The following is a 17,693-nucleotide window of genomic DNA, read 5'->3' on the forward strand; positions in this document are numbered from 1 at the left end:
AACCCACAAAGTTTTATAATTTTCATGTCAAGATACGGTACAGACCCCCTAACTACGAATATAATTAGTTAACAGGTCTTGCTACTACAATAAAACTGATTATGTTTTTCTATAGATTAAATCACAAAAATAGAATTTTATAATGAAACATACACTTTAATGAACTAAGTTTTCCAATTTATCAAAACAAATATAATTTTCTTTTGTATATATAAAATCCATAACAATATGTAAACTCAACAGTAAATATACAGAAAAATAGATAAGCACAAATATACTTTTTATTTTTATTTTTTTATTAAACAGGTAAACATTGAAGCAATATGAATTGGCATTATTGTAAGATAAATATTTTGAAATACTTTTCACAAAATAAATATTTTATAATGTTTTAATTCAGTTTATACATTTAAAAAAGAAATTATATAAAAATTAATTTTCAGATTTGAACATTACAGCAATATTTTAATTTATTTGTTATAATAAATAGAAATATTTATCTTATATAAATATAAGAAATATTTGTTGTTGTTTTGTTGAAAAAATATAACTTAGTGTAAATATAATTCTAAAATGAATCTTAATATTTTATTTTTAGTGGTATAGATGGCCTGAAGTTTTTGGTTATGTTGTGGAAGAGCATGTTGTGGGTGCCTATATAATATCTTTTCTTATGTATATAGCATGGAGTTTATTATTTGCTACTCTGGCTGTATTATTAGTGAAAACATTTGCTCCATATGCCTGTGGCTCTGGAATACCAGAGGTAATATTTTATCTTAAAAATAAATATAAAATATTTTCTAAAATAATCCATTTAATTATTTGTTGTATGAACAAAATAAGATTCTATTATATAAGCAGTTTTTTGACCATGAATCAGTTTTCTTAAATTACACAAATCTTTTAAATAATTATTGAATCAGGTAATTATTGGATTATTGAAATAAAGTTACTAAATTTTCAATCTGTAAAAATATATAAATGAATTAGTTTTTATAAGAAGAAATGTTTTTACTATTTTTAGCCATATGAGATTCATATAATTAAGTAAAGAAAAAAATATAAAATGGAATAAGATTGAATAATATTTAAAAATGCAAAATTTAATATTATTATACAAATATAAAATAATAAAATTACAAAAAAAAACTTTTTATTTGAATATAAATTTTATAAATGTTTACAATTTTTATAATTTTATAATTATCATCTTCCAGGGTTACTCTACAGTTTCCAAAACAAACTAGGTAAATGTAATAGAATGCTATGATAGATAAAATTGATAAAAATAAAAATAATTGTTCTAGAGTTCTAGATTATGAGAATTTATATTCTTCCCTATATCCAGGAAGATTTTTAGAGTATATGGTATATGATTTTGGTTATATGGTTAATAAAAGAAAGCAATTGTTTAAGATGATTCTGACTAATAATAGTTGATACTTTATACATGCAGAGAGTCATACTAAACACAAAATTTCCAACAAAGAAACACCCAAATTCGATATTCAGATGTTTTTGGCCACTATTTCATCAGCCCTCTTCAGGAAATGTAAAATGAAAAAAACTGTTCTATATTCAGAATGTAGCCGTGCCCTAATTTTCAAAGGTTTCAAATCAGTTTGGACAACAGTTGTGATGTATTGTATATAATGTGTATTTTTTAGGAGTCTAAATAATATTTCCATGCATTTGGTACAAGAATGTAATCTGTGTTGATGCGTGCTCCACTCTGTAGATTTCTACAGCTTCCAATGATCTTATGTGTTGTCAGTCAAAGACCCTGTGTGTTAAGGTAGCCTCATCTCGACATGGGGATATTCCCGGATTGGTAGCATAATGGGCCAGAGCCATATTAATGTTTCCTTTTGCTATATCGTACTTGTGATCTCGTAACCTGGCTTGCAACAATCTGTACATGGAACCAATATATGTTTGTGTTCTGGAATCTATTATTCTGTAGTGGGATGTGGTAAACCCCTGGTGCTCTTGCTGTCTTTAGCATTAGACAGAAGGCAGAAAATATTGTGAACTTGTATGACAATTGGAAGAGTGGCCTTAGTGAACTTCAGACATAATATTCTTATTTATACCTGGTACGTTGATGACATTTTGGTTATATGGAAAAATAGATTGGATATTGGGGATGTATTAAAAGTGTTTAATACTAACAACTATGGATTAACACTAAAATTAGATCAGGAATGTTACGCAGATGTTAATTTCTTAGACATCAATATATTTTTCTAAGTGTGTAAACAATTACATCTTTTCCCTAAATTTTTGTACTTATTTGTTTCAGATAATACTTTTTTTTTTTTCAAATTCTGATTTGAAAGAATTTAGAAAACAGAAATTTCTAGAAATTTCCAGAATTCTTGGGGAATTTTAAACTGAATTTGAATTTGACAAAATAACTATATTTGTTTTAAAAATTCCTTTGTGTTTGAGATGAATTGTAAAGATATCAAACTGTAATATATAACTGTTTTAATACACATGTAAGTTTGTATTGCAAATTTCAAAACTTGCTTCAGTTTTCTAATAAATAGAACAATTATGGATATTTAATATAGAAATATTAAAAGTCATAGCATTATTTTATGTACTCTTCTAATATACCAACAGCATGTTAGATTTTTTATATATATTACTTTCTTGCCATTTTCTTTTTTATAAAATAATTATATTAAAATTATAAATAAATAACTGCTAACACAGATAGTTAGTTAATGGTTATTTATAATTATTTTACAGATAAAAACAATACTTAGTGGATTTATTATTAGAGGATACTTAGGAAAATGGACATTAACTATAAAATCAGTGTGTATGATGTTAGCTGTATCTGCTGGACTAAGTCTAGGAAAAGAAGGTCCATTAGTACATATTGCCTGTTGTATTGGTAACATATTTTCTTATTTATTTCCAAAATATGGCAAAAATGAAGCAAAAAAAAGAGAGGTAAGAAAAAGTTGATTTATATCATTTTTAATGTTGTTAATGTTAAATAAACACTAAGTTTATAAATAAATTGAAAAATCAGTTGGCACATTTGTTTCCAAACCATCACTTCATGTTTTAGCTTTCAAATTTAACAAATGTATTTTGAATTTTTATAGTCTACTGTTCTAAACCTACAAAAACATTTGAAATATAAAAAATGTTCATTGATCAGATGTAAAGTATTTTATCAAATATCAGAAAGCATGTTGGATGATGACTTTTTGAAACTGTTGATTTTTAAGAAATCAGCTTAAAATTCTAATAATCCAAAACAGTATTCATGTAGTATCCATGACACTATGCAATTTTGAAATTATGTAATAAGCTTTCGTTTGGAGCAGCAAAGATTGACTCTTTGCTTATAAAACATCAGATTTGCCATGTTGTTTTAAAAATGTAAGACCATATGAATCAGTCAAGAACAGATTTCTTTAAGCTTAACTCTACACAGAAAGTTGTTTTGTTTCAGACTATAATAGTAGTCATCTAGGCAGGAGCAGTATTCAGTTTACCAGGTGTATAAGCTTAAATCCTCTGTTTGCTAATAGATGGTGTTAGTAAGCGTATTAAGCTACCGTGGAGACGCCATATTTTTTTTTCGATGATTTTGACATTTGTCAACATTAATCAGTGCACATCATCAGCGATTTCATACGACATCATACATTTTTCCTTTGGTAATCATGCCTAGTTTTGTGCCAGAAAAACAGCATATGCGGGAAGCTCTGCTTTTCTGCTTCAATTTGAAGAAATCGGCTGCCGAAGCTCATCGAATGCTTGTGGAGGCCTATGGCAACAGTGCTTTATCGGAAACCACATGCAGAGATTGGTTTCATCAGTTCAAAGACGGCAATTTTGACCTGAGCGACAAGAAGCATGAAAATCGGCCCAGGAAGGTTGAAGACCATCAATTGCAGGCTCTTCTGGATGAGGATGATACCCAATCACAAAAAGTGCTTGCCGAGCAACTGGGTATTACTCAACCAGCCATTTCCATGCGTCTACGTGCCATGGGAAAGATTCAAAAGATCGGAAAATGGGTGCCACACGAATTGAACGATAGGCAGATGGAGCGACGCCAAAACACATGCGAAATCTTACTCGCCAGACAAAAAAGAAAGTCGTTTCTTCATTGCATTCTAACTGGTGACGAAAAATGGATATATTTCGAGAATCCTAAATGCAAGAAATCATAGGTTGATCCAGGCAAACCATCAACATCTTCCCCAAGACCAAATCGCTTTGGATGGAAGACGATGCTGTGCGTTTAGTGGGATCAGCAGGGTATCGTCTATTATGAGCTGTTGAAACCTGGTGAAACTGTCAATGCCCACTGCTATTACCAACAGCTGATCAAATTGCACCATGCTCTGCGTGTAAAAAGGCTAGATTATCAGCAAAGACACAACAAGCTGATTTTTCTCCACAACAATGCACCATCGCACTCGTCAACATTGGTCCGAAACTACTTGGAGACACTCGACTGGGAGGTGCTACCCCATCCAGCTTATTCACCAGACCTGGCCCCTTCTGACTATCACTTATTTTCGTCGATGGGCCACGCGCTCGCTGAGCGCCACTTCGATTCTTACGAAAATGTCCAGAAATGGCTTGATGAGTGGTTTGCCTCAAAAGAAAAAGAATTTTTTTGGCATGGTATCCACACATTGCCTGAGAGATGGAAAAAATGTGTCGCTAGTCAGGGAAAGTACTTTGAATAAATTTGTTTTTGCTTGCTATGAAAAAAATGTGTTTTTTTCTGACTAAAAAACAGCAGATTTAAGCTTATACACCTGGTATAGAAAGTTCATAGTCAAAGGATTAATAACATAGTAAAAGTTTTAACATTACCAGTTAAAAAAGGGTTTTCGTTTTTTTTTAATTGAAAGGCCAATCAAGTTTTAAAAATATCTCATAATTCATAATCTCTTTTCTATGATTTTAAAAATTTGTAGAAAATTAATGAATTTGATTTTCAAAATTTTAAATCATATGTTAATAGAAGAATTAAATAGGATTCTAATGCAAATACATTTGGTTCTACATGCTTCCATTTTTGAGAATTTTTGGAAAAGGATTTTTCCATGGTAAAAGCATTACATTTTTAACACCATCTACTGGAGATTGTACACACAACCAAAGAGGTTACAATCAGCCTTAAGACTAGAAAAGAAAATTTTTTTTTCTGAAATTTAATATCAAATATCAAGTAACTTATGAAATTTTTGATATTATTAATGGTATTAAAGAGTTTCTAAATATTTTTTGAATGAATATAGAAATCAGAATCATAACTAATCTCCATTGGTGTAATTAATTCACTAATATATTTAAACTAGCAGATATGCCCAGCGTTGCTCGGGCAAAAGTAACAATAGCGAAGATTAAGGTTATTACGTTATAGTCAACCTTACCTGTTCTCACAGAATGCAAGAATTGGGTCCCCCTGTTTCCAGATTAATTAAAAAATTTTTAGATGGGTCTAAAAATATGTTCGATTTCCCGTAAAAACGAAAAAAAACGTATCTGCGTCTTGCACGTCACTTTCTCTTAACACTTCCATTGTTATGTAACACCACCATTATTACTTAACACTTCCATTGTTACTTAATACTTCCATTGTTATGTAACACTTCCATTTTTGATGGAATTGTTAAGCCTTAATCCTGTCCCTCTCCCCCGTGGGGAGGAATTTCGAAAAATCCCTTCTTAGTGTGCGTTCTTGTGATGTACTCTAACTGTGTACCAAATTTCAACTTTCAACTTCTAACCGTTTGGGCTCTGCACTGATTATTATTATTATCAACTCGTCTCGATTATATATATAGATACATGTAGGAATTTGTAATATGAAAATTAATATCAAGTTTTAATAAGGAAGTGATTCCTGTGATAAATAAAGACTGTTTTATTTGATATTGTTTACTTAATTTGCAGAACCAGTATAATCAATTCTAATAATAGATATGTCCTAATTAATGATTTAAATTCAAATCATTTTATTAAAGATACAAAGGCATATAAATTTAATAAGGAAGTGTTTTGTAATTTGAAATATTTTGTTCATTAGTATTTTTAAACTTTTTTATAGACATAATAATTTTTTAACTTACATTATTAAAAAGTTTATTATTATTTTAAACAGATACTGTCAGCTGCAGCTGCAGCTGGAGTTTCAGTAGCTTTTGGAGCTCCAATTGGTGGTGTACTATTTAGCTTGGAAGAAGTAAGTTTGGAAGAGTACTCATAGTGCAAAAGCATATAAGTAAAATTATATATAAGTTTTAATTAATATTGTTAAAAATTACTGATTAGAAAACTGAAAAAATACCATTAAAAGTTTCGAGAATAAGCAATAGCATAGTAATTTTGACATACAACGCTTCCAAGGGAGAGGCAACAGAAACCAGAACTTGAAAGTTGTAGTTTCTGTTGCCTCTCGCTTGGAAGTGTTGAGGGTCAAGGTTGCTATACTAGCGAGGTTGAGGCCGAAGTTTTAAACATGAAAACATGTACGTTGGACATTCAGCACCACTTTCCTGTTAGCCTAGAAGTTTGACAATGGTGTTTGGAAAGTCAGTGGAATTATACTTGACATTTCAAACGCCATTGTCAAACTTCTAGGCTTACAGGAAAGTGGCGCTGAATGTCAGACGTACACGTTTTCGCATTTAAAACTTCAGCCTCAACCTCACTACTATTGCTCATTCTCCATTGGCAATAGAAAAAATAATAATGAAAGTACAATGGAGTTTTACACTCACAATTAACTCAATATCTGAACTGAAAACTTGAGAATTAATGTTTTATAGTATTTTTATGAATCTTATGGCTGTATTTACTATCTCAAGTTAAACATAGAGTTAGATTTAAACCATAAATTCAGTTAAAATTGGTATTCACCATAGATTAATTCTAGATTTAACTATTAAATATGAATTGTGATTTAACTTGTCTCTATCAGCAAGTTAATTCTTGAATTATAGTCTAATGCATGTGCTATTTAAATTCTTTGTAAACAACATAGGCCTATTCAGTTTTTATGACAATTTTCAGCTCATACAAGACATTTAAAATAAACAGCTATATTTTAAACAATTACATCATCACCAGTTTTAAAATTTTCTAGTTTCTTTTACCTGATTTTTATTTGATTTAGTTTTTAAGTTTTTGAAATAAAATAACAATTGTTTACTATTTTCGGTGTTATGATTCCTGGATAACTTATAATCTGTTTCTGTAGTCATTTTTTTATATTTGTCTCTATATTTATTAGTGCATTTGTTTGTTTTCAATACACTTCTATAATTTGCAATTGATTTTAATAATACTTCTGTCTCAAAGTTAGTGTAGTCTTTTTTATGGTTAGAATCTATTGTTTACTAAACTTCAGTATCACATGCTTAGTTAGTGCATGACAGTTTGCACAACATGTCATTCATTTGGATAAATCAGAGCTTGTAACAGCTCTCCACTTTAGTTCAAGGATTTTTTTTAACCAGTGTTAGATTGGTTGTGATATGAAAAGTAAAGTAACTGTTAATCTAGAGTTACCAGCTAAGAATCTTGGATTGTCAAGTTTTTGCATAAGAGGGATTTGAGAACTAGAAAAATAACAACTATGTCAAGAATGGATAAAAAAGATGTAAAGAATTTAGGGATGGAGATAAGATTATAGAAAAAATAAGAGAAGGGGAAAATTTGAGATGGAGAAAGGACATGGATGTATATATATCCAAATCTTCCAAAACTGCTTTATTGTGCATCAAGAGTTTACCGTATGTATATATACCAGGGGTGGGCAAGCAAGAGTTCAGTGGGAGCCAAAATGTAGGTTTTGCAAAATACATGGGAGCCGCAGTTCTGTACTGTTGTGGCAGATGGTATGGTAAGGTTGGGAAGGATAGCACTTACAGCAAAAGCCGCATGTAACTCAAAAAGAGCCGCATTTGCCCATGCCTGATATATACTTTCTGATATATATATATATTAATATATATATATATATATCAGATATAGATATAGATATATATATATATATATCAGAAAAATTTTGATGCTAATAAAGCAGTTTTAATGTTTTCTTAAGATCTGGCATGATCAGCAAGTAATTTTCATGGAAGTATAAATTCCATATTTCAACTATAAAATCTTTTAACTATAGCTATGGATTGTTAGTGCTTTGCTGTATAAGATAATGAGTGATTGTCTTTGTTTCTGATTTTAACACAGTGAAAAGGGCACTTGCATACACTAAAGAAGAAACACAAGGTACAGCATGCATTTTGTGTTAATGGGCTATCTCTGTGTTGTTATTTAGAAATTGTTTCATTATGCCAAAAACAATTTCAGTTATGTACAAAATGAGCCTGCCAAACAGAAGCAAAATTTATGGTTTAAGAGGTTTTGTGTAAAAATAGAATATCCCACAAAACTACAAAAATTGAGTTATTGTAATCTGTGCAGTGAGAGAGTAGACATGAGTCAAACTGAACAGGTAGGATCTATGTCAGCTGAAAGGGTTGGACGGAGACATGTGATTATATGTGAGTAATGTTAGAACTAAGAGTAATAAAATTTGTTAAAAAAGGAAAACAATAAAATTTTTTATGATAAAGATAATATTTAAAAAAAGTTAGAAATGTAAAAACAAAACAGCTGAAAGAAATCGGATCCATGGCTCAGTTCCCAAGGGGGTTAGCCACATGTCTTCCATCCCTTTCAGCTGACATAGATCCTTCCAGCTCAGGGTGACTTATGTTTACTCTTTTGCTGTGCAGACTATAATAACTTTGAATTTGTGCCTCAACAATATGCCTTTGAAATATATAAACTTATATATAAACTTTCATGGTTCATTTGCATGCCCCATGGATTGTACACCCACATTAATAAAACATTATATATTAAAATTCTGGTAAATTGAAAGACAGAACCCTCATTTTTATTTAAAATGTCATAATGTGGGATATGCCATTTTTTTACAAAGCCCCTCAATTGTAAAGTGAATGAAAATAAAATTAATTTTTGTTATAGTGAATGATAAATGGTACTGTTTAGTTTATGCCTAGTGTCTTTACCAAAAAGAAGTAACTTACATAATCCTACATTATGCTGGATTAGTGATGTCAACCTGGATATATTTTTTGAGTCTGAAATCTCACATAAACAGGCCTCTCTAATAATTCTTTGTATTTTATAAATATTTGAATACTTTAACTCACAATATTCAAATTTAATGAACTATAACTGTTCTTGAATTTTTTGATACAGATTTATTAAAATTTAAAATTTCTAAAATTTATTATGTTTTATCTTTGAATTTTAGGTGAGTTATTATTTTCCACTGAAGACATTGTGGCGCTCCTTTTTTTGTGCCCTTATAGCGGCATTTGTGTTACGTTCAATTAATCCCTTTGGTAATGATCATTTAGTCATGTTTTCTGTGGAGTATAAAAGACCTTGGATATTTATTGAATTAGTTCCTTTTATATTATTAGGAATTCTTGGTGTAAGTACTTAAATATTTTATTTCAGTGACATTATTTTTATAATATATTCATATTTATTATGTGTAATTAACATTGAATTGTCGATTATGAATTAACTTGAATTCATTTGTTTTGTCATTTTTATTAAAGTAACTGAAAAAATTGAAATTCTTTTTATAATACTAATAATTGATTTATTATATTAACATTATACAAATAATAATTTTAACAAATGAGAAATTTTGTTATTTTTAAATGTTAAAGATTTATTTCTGTTCAGGAAGAAACATTATACACAATTTCAGTCATAAATTTAAAAATGGACTAAAGGCTATATTTGTTTAAATAATTCTTTGATAAATTTTTATATTTGCAATTGGAATTCTGTATAATGTATTGAAAAAAATACTTGTACTTTTGAAATAAATATTGAAAAAAAATTGTTTGCTGGAGAAAATTCATTTAATATCATACTTGCAAACATGCTTATCAAAATATATATGTTTGACAATAACAAAAGATCTGTATTATTCATTAAAGTTGTCAGATGTGTAGTTTTTACTGTTATTCAATATATGAAGTAAAGGATAAATTTTTGTGAAATGATTTATTTTACATTTATTTTCAGGGTGTTGTTGGATCAATATTTATTAAAGGAAATATTCGATGGTGCAAATACAGAAAAGAATCTAAACTTGGACAATACCCTATTACAGAAGTAAATTTATTTTCATTTTTATTTATTGTACTTGTGCTCATAAAAATGTAAACATTAAATAATAATTGTTGTTATTTTAGGTTTTGGTTATAACTCTTATAACAGCAGTTATTAGTTATCCAAATGAATTTACAAGAATGAATGGCAGTGATTTAATTAAGTTATTATTTAGTCAATGTGGAATTGCTGATGTCTCTCCACTTTGGTATGTTTCTTAGTTCCATTACAAAGATTATCAAAAATGTAAAGAATTATTCTCTCATGTTTATATGATGTACAGTAGATAATATAATGTCATCTGAAAAAGTTTATTTTTGCAGTATAGTAATATAGTAAATATTTACAATATCAAATATACCAAATTTTAGTTTATAAATATTTTGAAATAGATTAATTGTGTAATTATTTTGAGATTAACTATTTGAAATAATTGATTTATTATTATTTGTTTGTTTTAACTATTGTTTATCAATCGATTATGACTGTTTCATATATAATTTGAGTGATAACTAAAATAAATGAAATTTAAGCAAGATGAAAAAAATCATAAAAAATAATTTGTGATAAATGAGAACAATTTATTCATGTTTCACTAGATGCATATTAGATGAGGATGATGTATCTTGGTTACTTCTGATATCAGTTCAAGAATTGTTTTCAAGATACTTCAAAATTTATAATAGAAGAAAATATGAAATTAACCAAAATAAGGTTATTTTATTTCTATTTTGTCATGGATAGCAATGAACATGTTTAATTTAACCATTAAGTGTTTTAATTAGTTGCATACAATGTATGAAAACAATAAATACATATTATAGTGATAGAATGGAGATTCTACCTTACTTCAAACAAAATGACAAAAATCTGAAAATATCAAACTGTTATTAAAAATTTAATATAAAAAAAAAAAAAGAATAAAGTATCAAAAATTAAAGAACAGTCAAAAATTGACTGATTTATAACTTTGTGACTAAATGGCAAGCCAAAGAATGAATCAAAAACTCTTTCTCTGCAAATAGAACAATTCTTTATTTTTATATGCATAATTTTTTCCAAGATATATATCTTAAAGATTATAATACTTTCTACAATCCTTTATGTAAGATGTGTCTTAAAATATATAAGATGTATTTTAGTAAACATATATTATATCCAGGAAGAAAGAATCATAAGAATGCTGTTAAATTAAAAATACAGATAACAACAATCAAATCTTATATTTAAAAAAAAAAATGAGTTAAAAAGTAACATTATTATAAAATTTAATTTTTTAAAACAATTATCGAGAATTAGGTGAACTGGACTAACAAAGGTGCTTTAGATATTTAGTATAGTAAATAAGGTAAAATAATAATATTAAATTAAATTGTTCTAGACTGACACAATGAAGTGACTTCTTTCAAACACTTGGCACTAACTGAATAAAAAGATGAATAACCTGCCAAGTGTTTGAAAGAAGTTACTTCATTGTGTCAGTATAGAACAACATAAACTACAACATGGTTTCACAAGAATAAATTAAATTAAATATTAATAAAAGGAATTATTTGTTTTAATTTTAATCTATTGGGTGTGGCTTAATTATTCATAAGGAAAGATAATTTAATGTTTTCAAATTATGTAGAGAAGGAAGAAAAAGATATAAAAAATTAACTATGGCATAAATAGGCTCAGGAATTAAAATTTTATTAATTTATAATTTATAAGGCATTATTGTGTAACAGAATAACATCCTTCCTATTTATCAAATATGGATGTTTTTCTTGGAAATTTTCACAAAGTTTTTTTAATTGCTGGCATTTACTGATTCATTTTAGATTCAACAACTCAAAATGCACTATTTTTCTTGGATCCCACCACACAATTAGGAACACGTTTCAAGGATGAAGACTACACTTTGGTACTTGAGTCTATCAGTGACCAAGTGGATAAAACCACTGAACACTGGTAGTTGGTTGTGGGTTTATCCCTTGCCAACAGGCTGGCCATTTGGAATTTTTCAGGTTTCCTTCACTTTAGTAACACCTAAATAGGGCTAATTTCTCATAAAAGATCTTCCAGGTAGCATCCTCCCTTGGCAGATTGCCCACATGTCACATTGCCATAACCAAAATAAATCAAACTAAAGGTACTTGAGCTGGAATAATCTTTGGATCTAATTACTGTCTTTTGAAAATGACATTAGTATATAATACCCATTTCTCATCCCTAGTTACTATTAGGGTTGCCAACTTTTAAATTAACAAATTCTGAAAATAATGTGAATAAAACACATATTTGAAAAAGTTATGAGTAAAAGAAAACTTACATCTTTAAACATTTCCTCCTTCCCTTGATAATTATTGATGATGATGGGACAGCCAGATGACAGGAGTGGTTAAGGTGTCTGCCTACTATTTTGGGAAATATAGGTCTATTCTGGATAGATCGAGCTCTGTCCCTCATTATCTTACCAATGTCATTGTGGACCTGGTGGCAATGGGTATGATTAAAACAAGTCTTCTTAATGTCCATAGGGTGAAAAATAATTTTATGTTGTGTATTATAAGAATCCAATTTTTTTAAAAATTAAGAAAAAACTTGAAAAATATAGTAGAATATCAGAATTTTATTCAGTTAGTTAAAGAAATGTTCAGATATTAATATAGAACTGAGAACAAAGGCAACAAATGAATTTGAAAAAGAAAGTAATTTAAATTGATAACTAATTTAGTGTTTGAACTTTGGAGAATTTAAGAAAAAGTTGTAAAATTAAACAAATTAAGATTAAACAATATTTGATTAAAATCTCCACTATTCCGCAAATAAAATACAAATGTACACTGGAAACTTGATTATTGAAATCTGATGGGATCAAGGGTTTTCTGGATAATCCAGAAATGTGTTTCTGTGTTTTGGATACATTAAGCACTGTACATTTAAAGTTTCATGAACTATAGAAACTAGGCCATATTTGAAGGTTAATTTACTAAAAACGTAATGTAATGTCAGATATGGCCTAGTTTTGCAGTGATAAAATCAACAGATAACATAGTGATTTCCAGTTACATGGAGAATTTGGTTTCTATGCATTATACTTTGTGTATGTACAATGCTATGTGTTCTGCAATAATACTCAAACACCAAAACACTTGCTGAGCCTACTGCTATCTTTAATTTCTAACGTTTTCAACCTAATTTTTATAGGTCATTAGGAAATTAAAGATAGCAGTAAGCTCAGCAAGTGTTTTGGTGTTTGAGTATTATTGTAGGTAATTCTGCTGAGGAAGTAAAGATTGCTATGTGTTCTGTTTTTATTTATTTACGAGGGTAAGTCAAAAATTATTTGCACGACAATGTTAAGACAGCAGTGCATTTGTGGTTCTGCAGCTCAGTCGAAAACATTTTTTAACGAAGGAATAGAAAAACTTGTGGACAGATAGACAAAGTATATTGAAAAGCAGGGCGATTATGTCGAGAAATGATATATTTGACTTGCTGAAGGTTGATTACAATAAATTCTACAGCTCAAAGTGTTGATAATTTTTTATTTACCTTTGTATTTATTTTATTTTTTGCAAACCATTTTGGATAATCAACTTTCTATATCATTTAAATAAATAAATCTATTTTTGAATGATTATATTACATTTATCAAAAGAATTGATTTTTTTTTTAACTTTTCTCCCTGTGGGCACTAAAAGGGCCTCTTTTTAGCAGGCCCACAATGGGTCAGCCAGGTGGTGAGGGACATATCCGGATGGGCCACCCCCAAAAAATTCCTAGGGAGTTTTCAACCTGTCTGGATTCGATCCCAGGTCCCCCAGAACGGTAGGCTGCCACCTTGACCATCTGCCTGTCAAAAATTGATTTATGATACTATTTATCAGATTATGAAACAGAGATACTGAATTAACATAAGATTGCAATATCAAAATTTAGATTTATATTTCTAAGATATCAAAACTAAAAATTTTTATAAAAACATGAAAGAGATAGATCATTTGATATATCCAGTCACTTATTATATTAATATGTACTCCTACTAATCTGAACAACCCCATACAGTAATTAGTTCAGATTAGCTAGAATTAATTTTACTCAAGTTTATAATTTCTGTTTTTTTCTTTTTCTATTTTTATTTCAGTTAAAGAAAATTAATATCAAAAGTCAATTATTCTGCTTTATTAAAATAATGTTTCAGTGATAAAATCAGAAATTCATAGTCATTAAATGGTTAATGGTTTATTACTAAGAAGTAATAAAAATATATTATTAATTTCTTGATGAAAATTAAATGCCATTTTTTACTTTAATTTATTTTTAAAGTAATTAGTGAAATAATATATTATCATGTTTGACATGTGAGTCAATAGTTCGTGTTCAATACACAAATAACATTTGTTGATTCATTATATAGTCATTATGTATATCTTCAGGGAGTATATCATTAAACATTTTTTATATCAAATAAGATTTATTGATTGAAGTGAAAAATTTAATTAAAAAAAGTCAGTAGTTTTTTCTAATGAAAATTTTTTGAACTAATTACTGTAGAACCGTTAATCGAAAGCAACCTTTAATACGGAACGATTTATCATTGGACTGATGTCGTGCTGAATCGAAACGTTTTTGATACTAATTTACTTCTAAAGTATAATTTTCATGTTTTTATATTCTTCAATATATTTATTTTGTTTGTACAAATATGCAGAAATAATTTTTAACGATACGATAGCCTCGATTATTATTATAAAAAATTTTCGTTAGGCTTAAAATCGACGAAAATTCAACACGAAGCGACACGCAATGGAGAAAAATTCAACACAAAGCGACACGCAGCGGAGAAAAATTTGAACATCGGACAGGTTAATGTATTTTTTCGTACATAATTGGTAATCGGAACAAATCACTAATCTGAACAACCCCAGTCCCCAATTGATTCCGATTTTCGGTTCTCTACTGTACTTAGAAAATTAAATTGAAAGCAACATTTAAACAAGATTTAATACATATTTTATCAATTTGTTTTTGAATTATTTAGTGCTCATCTTCAAAAGTTGTTAAAGAAAATTGAATTAGAATAAATTTAAAAATTCAGTTCATTCAAATATATTACAGTGGAACCTCGCTTAACGAGCACCTCTCATAACGAGTAGTTCACATAACGAACAAAACAAATTGTAAAATAAAATTACTCGCTTAACAAGCGACGTTTCGCATAACAATTGACAAGAAGAGGGAAAGACCCTGATTGTGCGCATGCTACATCAGTTTTGTTTAGCACTCGTTCCGCTAGGCATCTTGGTGTCACATATGCTCATACATTTTTCCAAATCTGTGTTCAGACATATTACATATAAACATCAACAACCATAGTCTGTTATATAATAAACATGCCAAATCGATATGCCAACTTCTTTAGCTATATAAATGCTATAAATTAAATATTAGAAATTACTGTATTTCAAATTTTTTTTTTTTTTTTTTTTTTTTTCTGCAAATTGAATTCACATTCCAGGTTGGTTCATTCTGTGCTAGAAGAAAAGATAAAGATGATTCACACTCCTTAACAATTGTATATTGTATAATTTTCTTTGAATAAACGAATACAAAAAGTATTTGAGTATTTTTTTGGCATAGAACACATTATCATATTTTACATGAATTTATATGGGAAAAAGTTTTTGCATTACGAGTAAGCTTCTGGAACGAATTATACTTGCTAAGCAAGGTTCCACTGTATAAGTATAAGATTTAATGACTAAAATTGCATATGTAACATTGTCATTGATTGAAAAAATATATCAGAAACAAATAACGATAATATAAAATGAGCTGTAATACAAAATTTCTATTAAAAATGATTGTTAATATTTGGAAACATTGTAAGAAAATGAAAAGTATTTATTTTAACTATTTATAATTATCCAAATTCATTTAATGATTATTAGATATTTAATAATTCAATTCTCAAATTATTAGTAATTATATAAAGAAATAATTATTTTATTTATTTATTAGTAAACTTTTAACTAATCTGTATTAATTTAATCTTTATATAGTTTATTCTCATTTAGTATACAATTTGCACTTGTTATTTATAAATATTTAAACAAATTATTTTTTATGTTGAAATGTTAGTGCTTATATTTGTTACTAGGATGAATCTCTGAACTTTTAACAATATTTTAAATGTCATGTAAAAGTTTTTATGAATGTAAGATTTTATTCCAGTAGCTATTTATGAGTTCTGATTAACTGCACTACTCTAGAATTATGAAATATTAAATCTTTAACTATCTCATAATCCCATAGTAGTACAGAGTTTTTTAAATTAAATTCATAAACTGAATTTATATACTGTAGTAACGAAACAATATGTTATTTAGTGACTACAGCCGCAAATTTAATACTGTTAATGGTCCAGTACAAATAGCAGAGGCAAACAGTGGTGTATATAAATCACTTGGACTTTTATCACTTGCACTCATCTTTAAATTAATCATTACTGTCTTCACTTTTGGGATAAAGGTAAACAGATTTTTAAATATTAATTAGAATATATCTAAAATTTGTTAATTATAGCCAAATAGTTTGCAAATTTTCATTTGCAAACTTCATACTTAATGAATATTAAATTTCATATATTTTTGACATTTAATATTGTTTAGTTTTTTGTAATATGTGTTGTTAATATGAAAAAATTAATGCAAACATTTTGATTGATAGACATGTTTATTAATATTTAGAATATTAAATATCACATGACAATAAAGTGAAGGTTAATCTTTGACATAATTTATTATTAAGAGACAAATGTTTTACTAATAAATGTTAATAATACTTTTGTCTTATATATATATATTATGTATGTATATATATATATAAATCTTGTTCCATTCTGTTATATGGATAAGATTGCTACTAGCTATGTCTGTACTGTGTGTTCTGTGATGTACTGCAATATTTTTACAGTGTGTTCTGGAGACTTAGGAGATCCAAGAATGTTTTATAGAAATAGCCCTTCAAATGCATTGTTTCAGGGCTAAGAGGAGTTAAAGTTCAGACTAGTTTTCCCTTAAGATGCTGCTCTGCAGCATTACTAAGCACCACAGCAAAGCCTCAATTTTGCTATAATCCTTCAGCTTCTATACCAGGGGTCACCAAAGTGGTTGATATCGACCCCCAGGGGTTGATATACCATTATTGGGGAATCGATTGAAAATTGAAACTGAAAATCACAAATATAACTATACATATTATTATGTTTTTCAATATTGTTTCAATGAATTTAATAGGACAACTACCCGTCAACATGTGTAAAATAACTATGGATCAAGTCACACAGGACAGACGGAAATTGCCGAGTCCATGCTCTGGTTTCTACTTACATAGTACAGTGCATGTCAAGCATACGTAAGCTTGTATCTGATAGGCAGCACGCTGACATTATTAGCACCTGTATAGCCATTAAGTTCGTTTAATTTTGG

General features: G+C 28.5%; 1 protein-coding gene across 3 annotated transcripts in view; it reads left to right on the top strand.

Moving 5' to 3' along the window:
- LOC136975075 (H(+)/Cl(-) exchange transporter 4-like) overlaps nucleotides 1-17,693 on the top strand; it is a 44,433-nt gene that overhangs the window by 15,592 nt on the left and 11,148 nt on the right. For all 3 annotated transcript variants that reach the window (XM_067270070.1, XM_067270071.1, XM_067270072.1), the window contains 7 exons: nucleotides 599-766; nucleotides 2,761-2,967; nucleotides 6,155-6,235; nucleotides 9,338-9,520; nucleotides 10,129-10,218; nucleotides 10,299-10,423; nucleotides 16,593-16,734. In XM_067270070.1, coding sequence (XP_067126171.1) covers nucleotides 599-766; nucleotides 2,761-2,967; nucleotides 6,155-6,235; nucleotides 9,338-9,520; nucleotides 10,129-10,218; nucleotides 10,299-10,423; nucleotides 16,593-16,734 — 996 coding nt within the window. The remainder of the gene's footprint in view (nucleotides 1-598; nucleotides 767-2,760; nucleotides 2,968-6,154; nucleotides 6,236-9,337; nucleotides 9,521-10,128; nucleotides 10,219-10,298; nucleotides 10,424-16,592; nucleotides 16,735-17,693) is intronic.

This window comes from Centruroides vittatus, unplaced genomic scaffold (genome assembly GCF_030686945.1).
Source record: "Centruroides vittatus isolate TY-2023 unplaced genomic scaffold, ASM3068694v2 contig_364, whole genome shotgun sequence".
Taxonomy (NCBI): Eukaryota; Metazoa; Arthropoda; class Arachnida; order Scorpiones; family Buthidae; genus Centruroides; species Centruroides vittatus.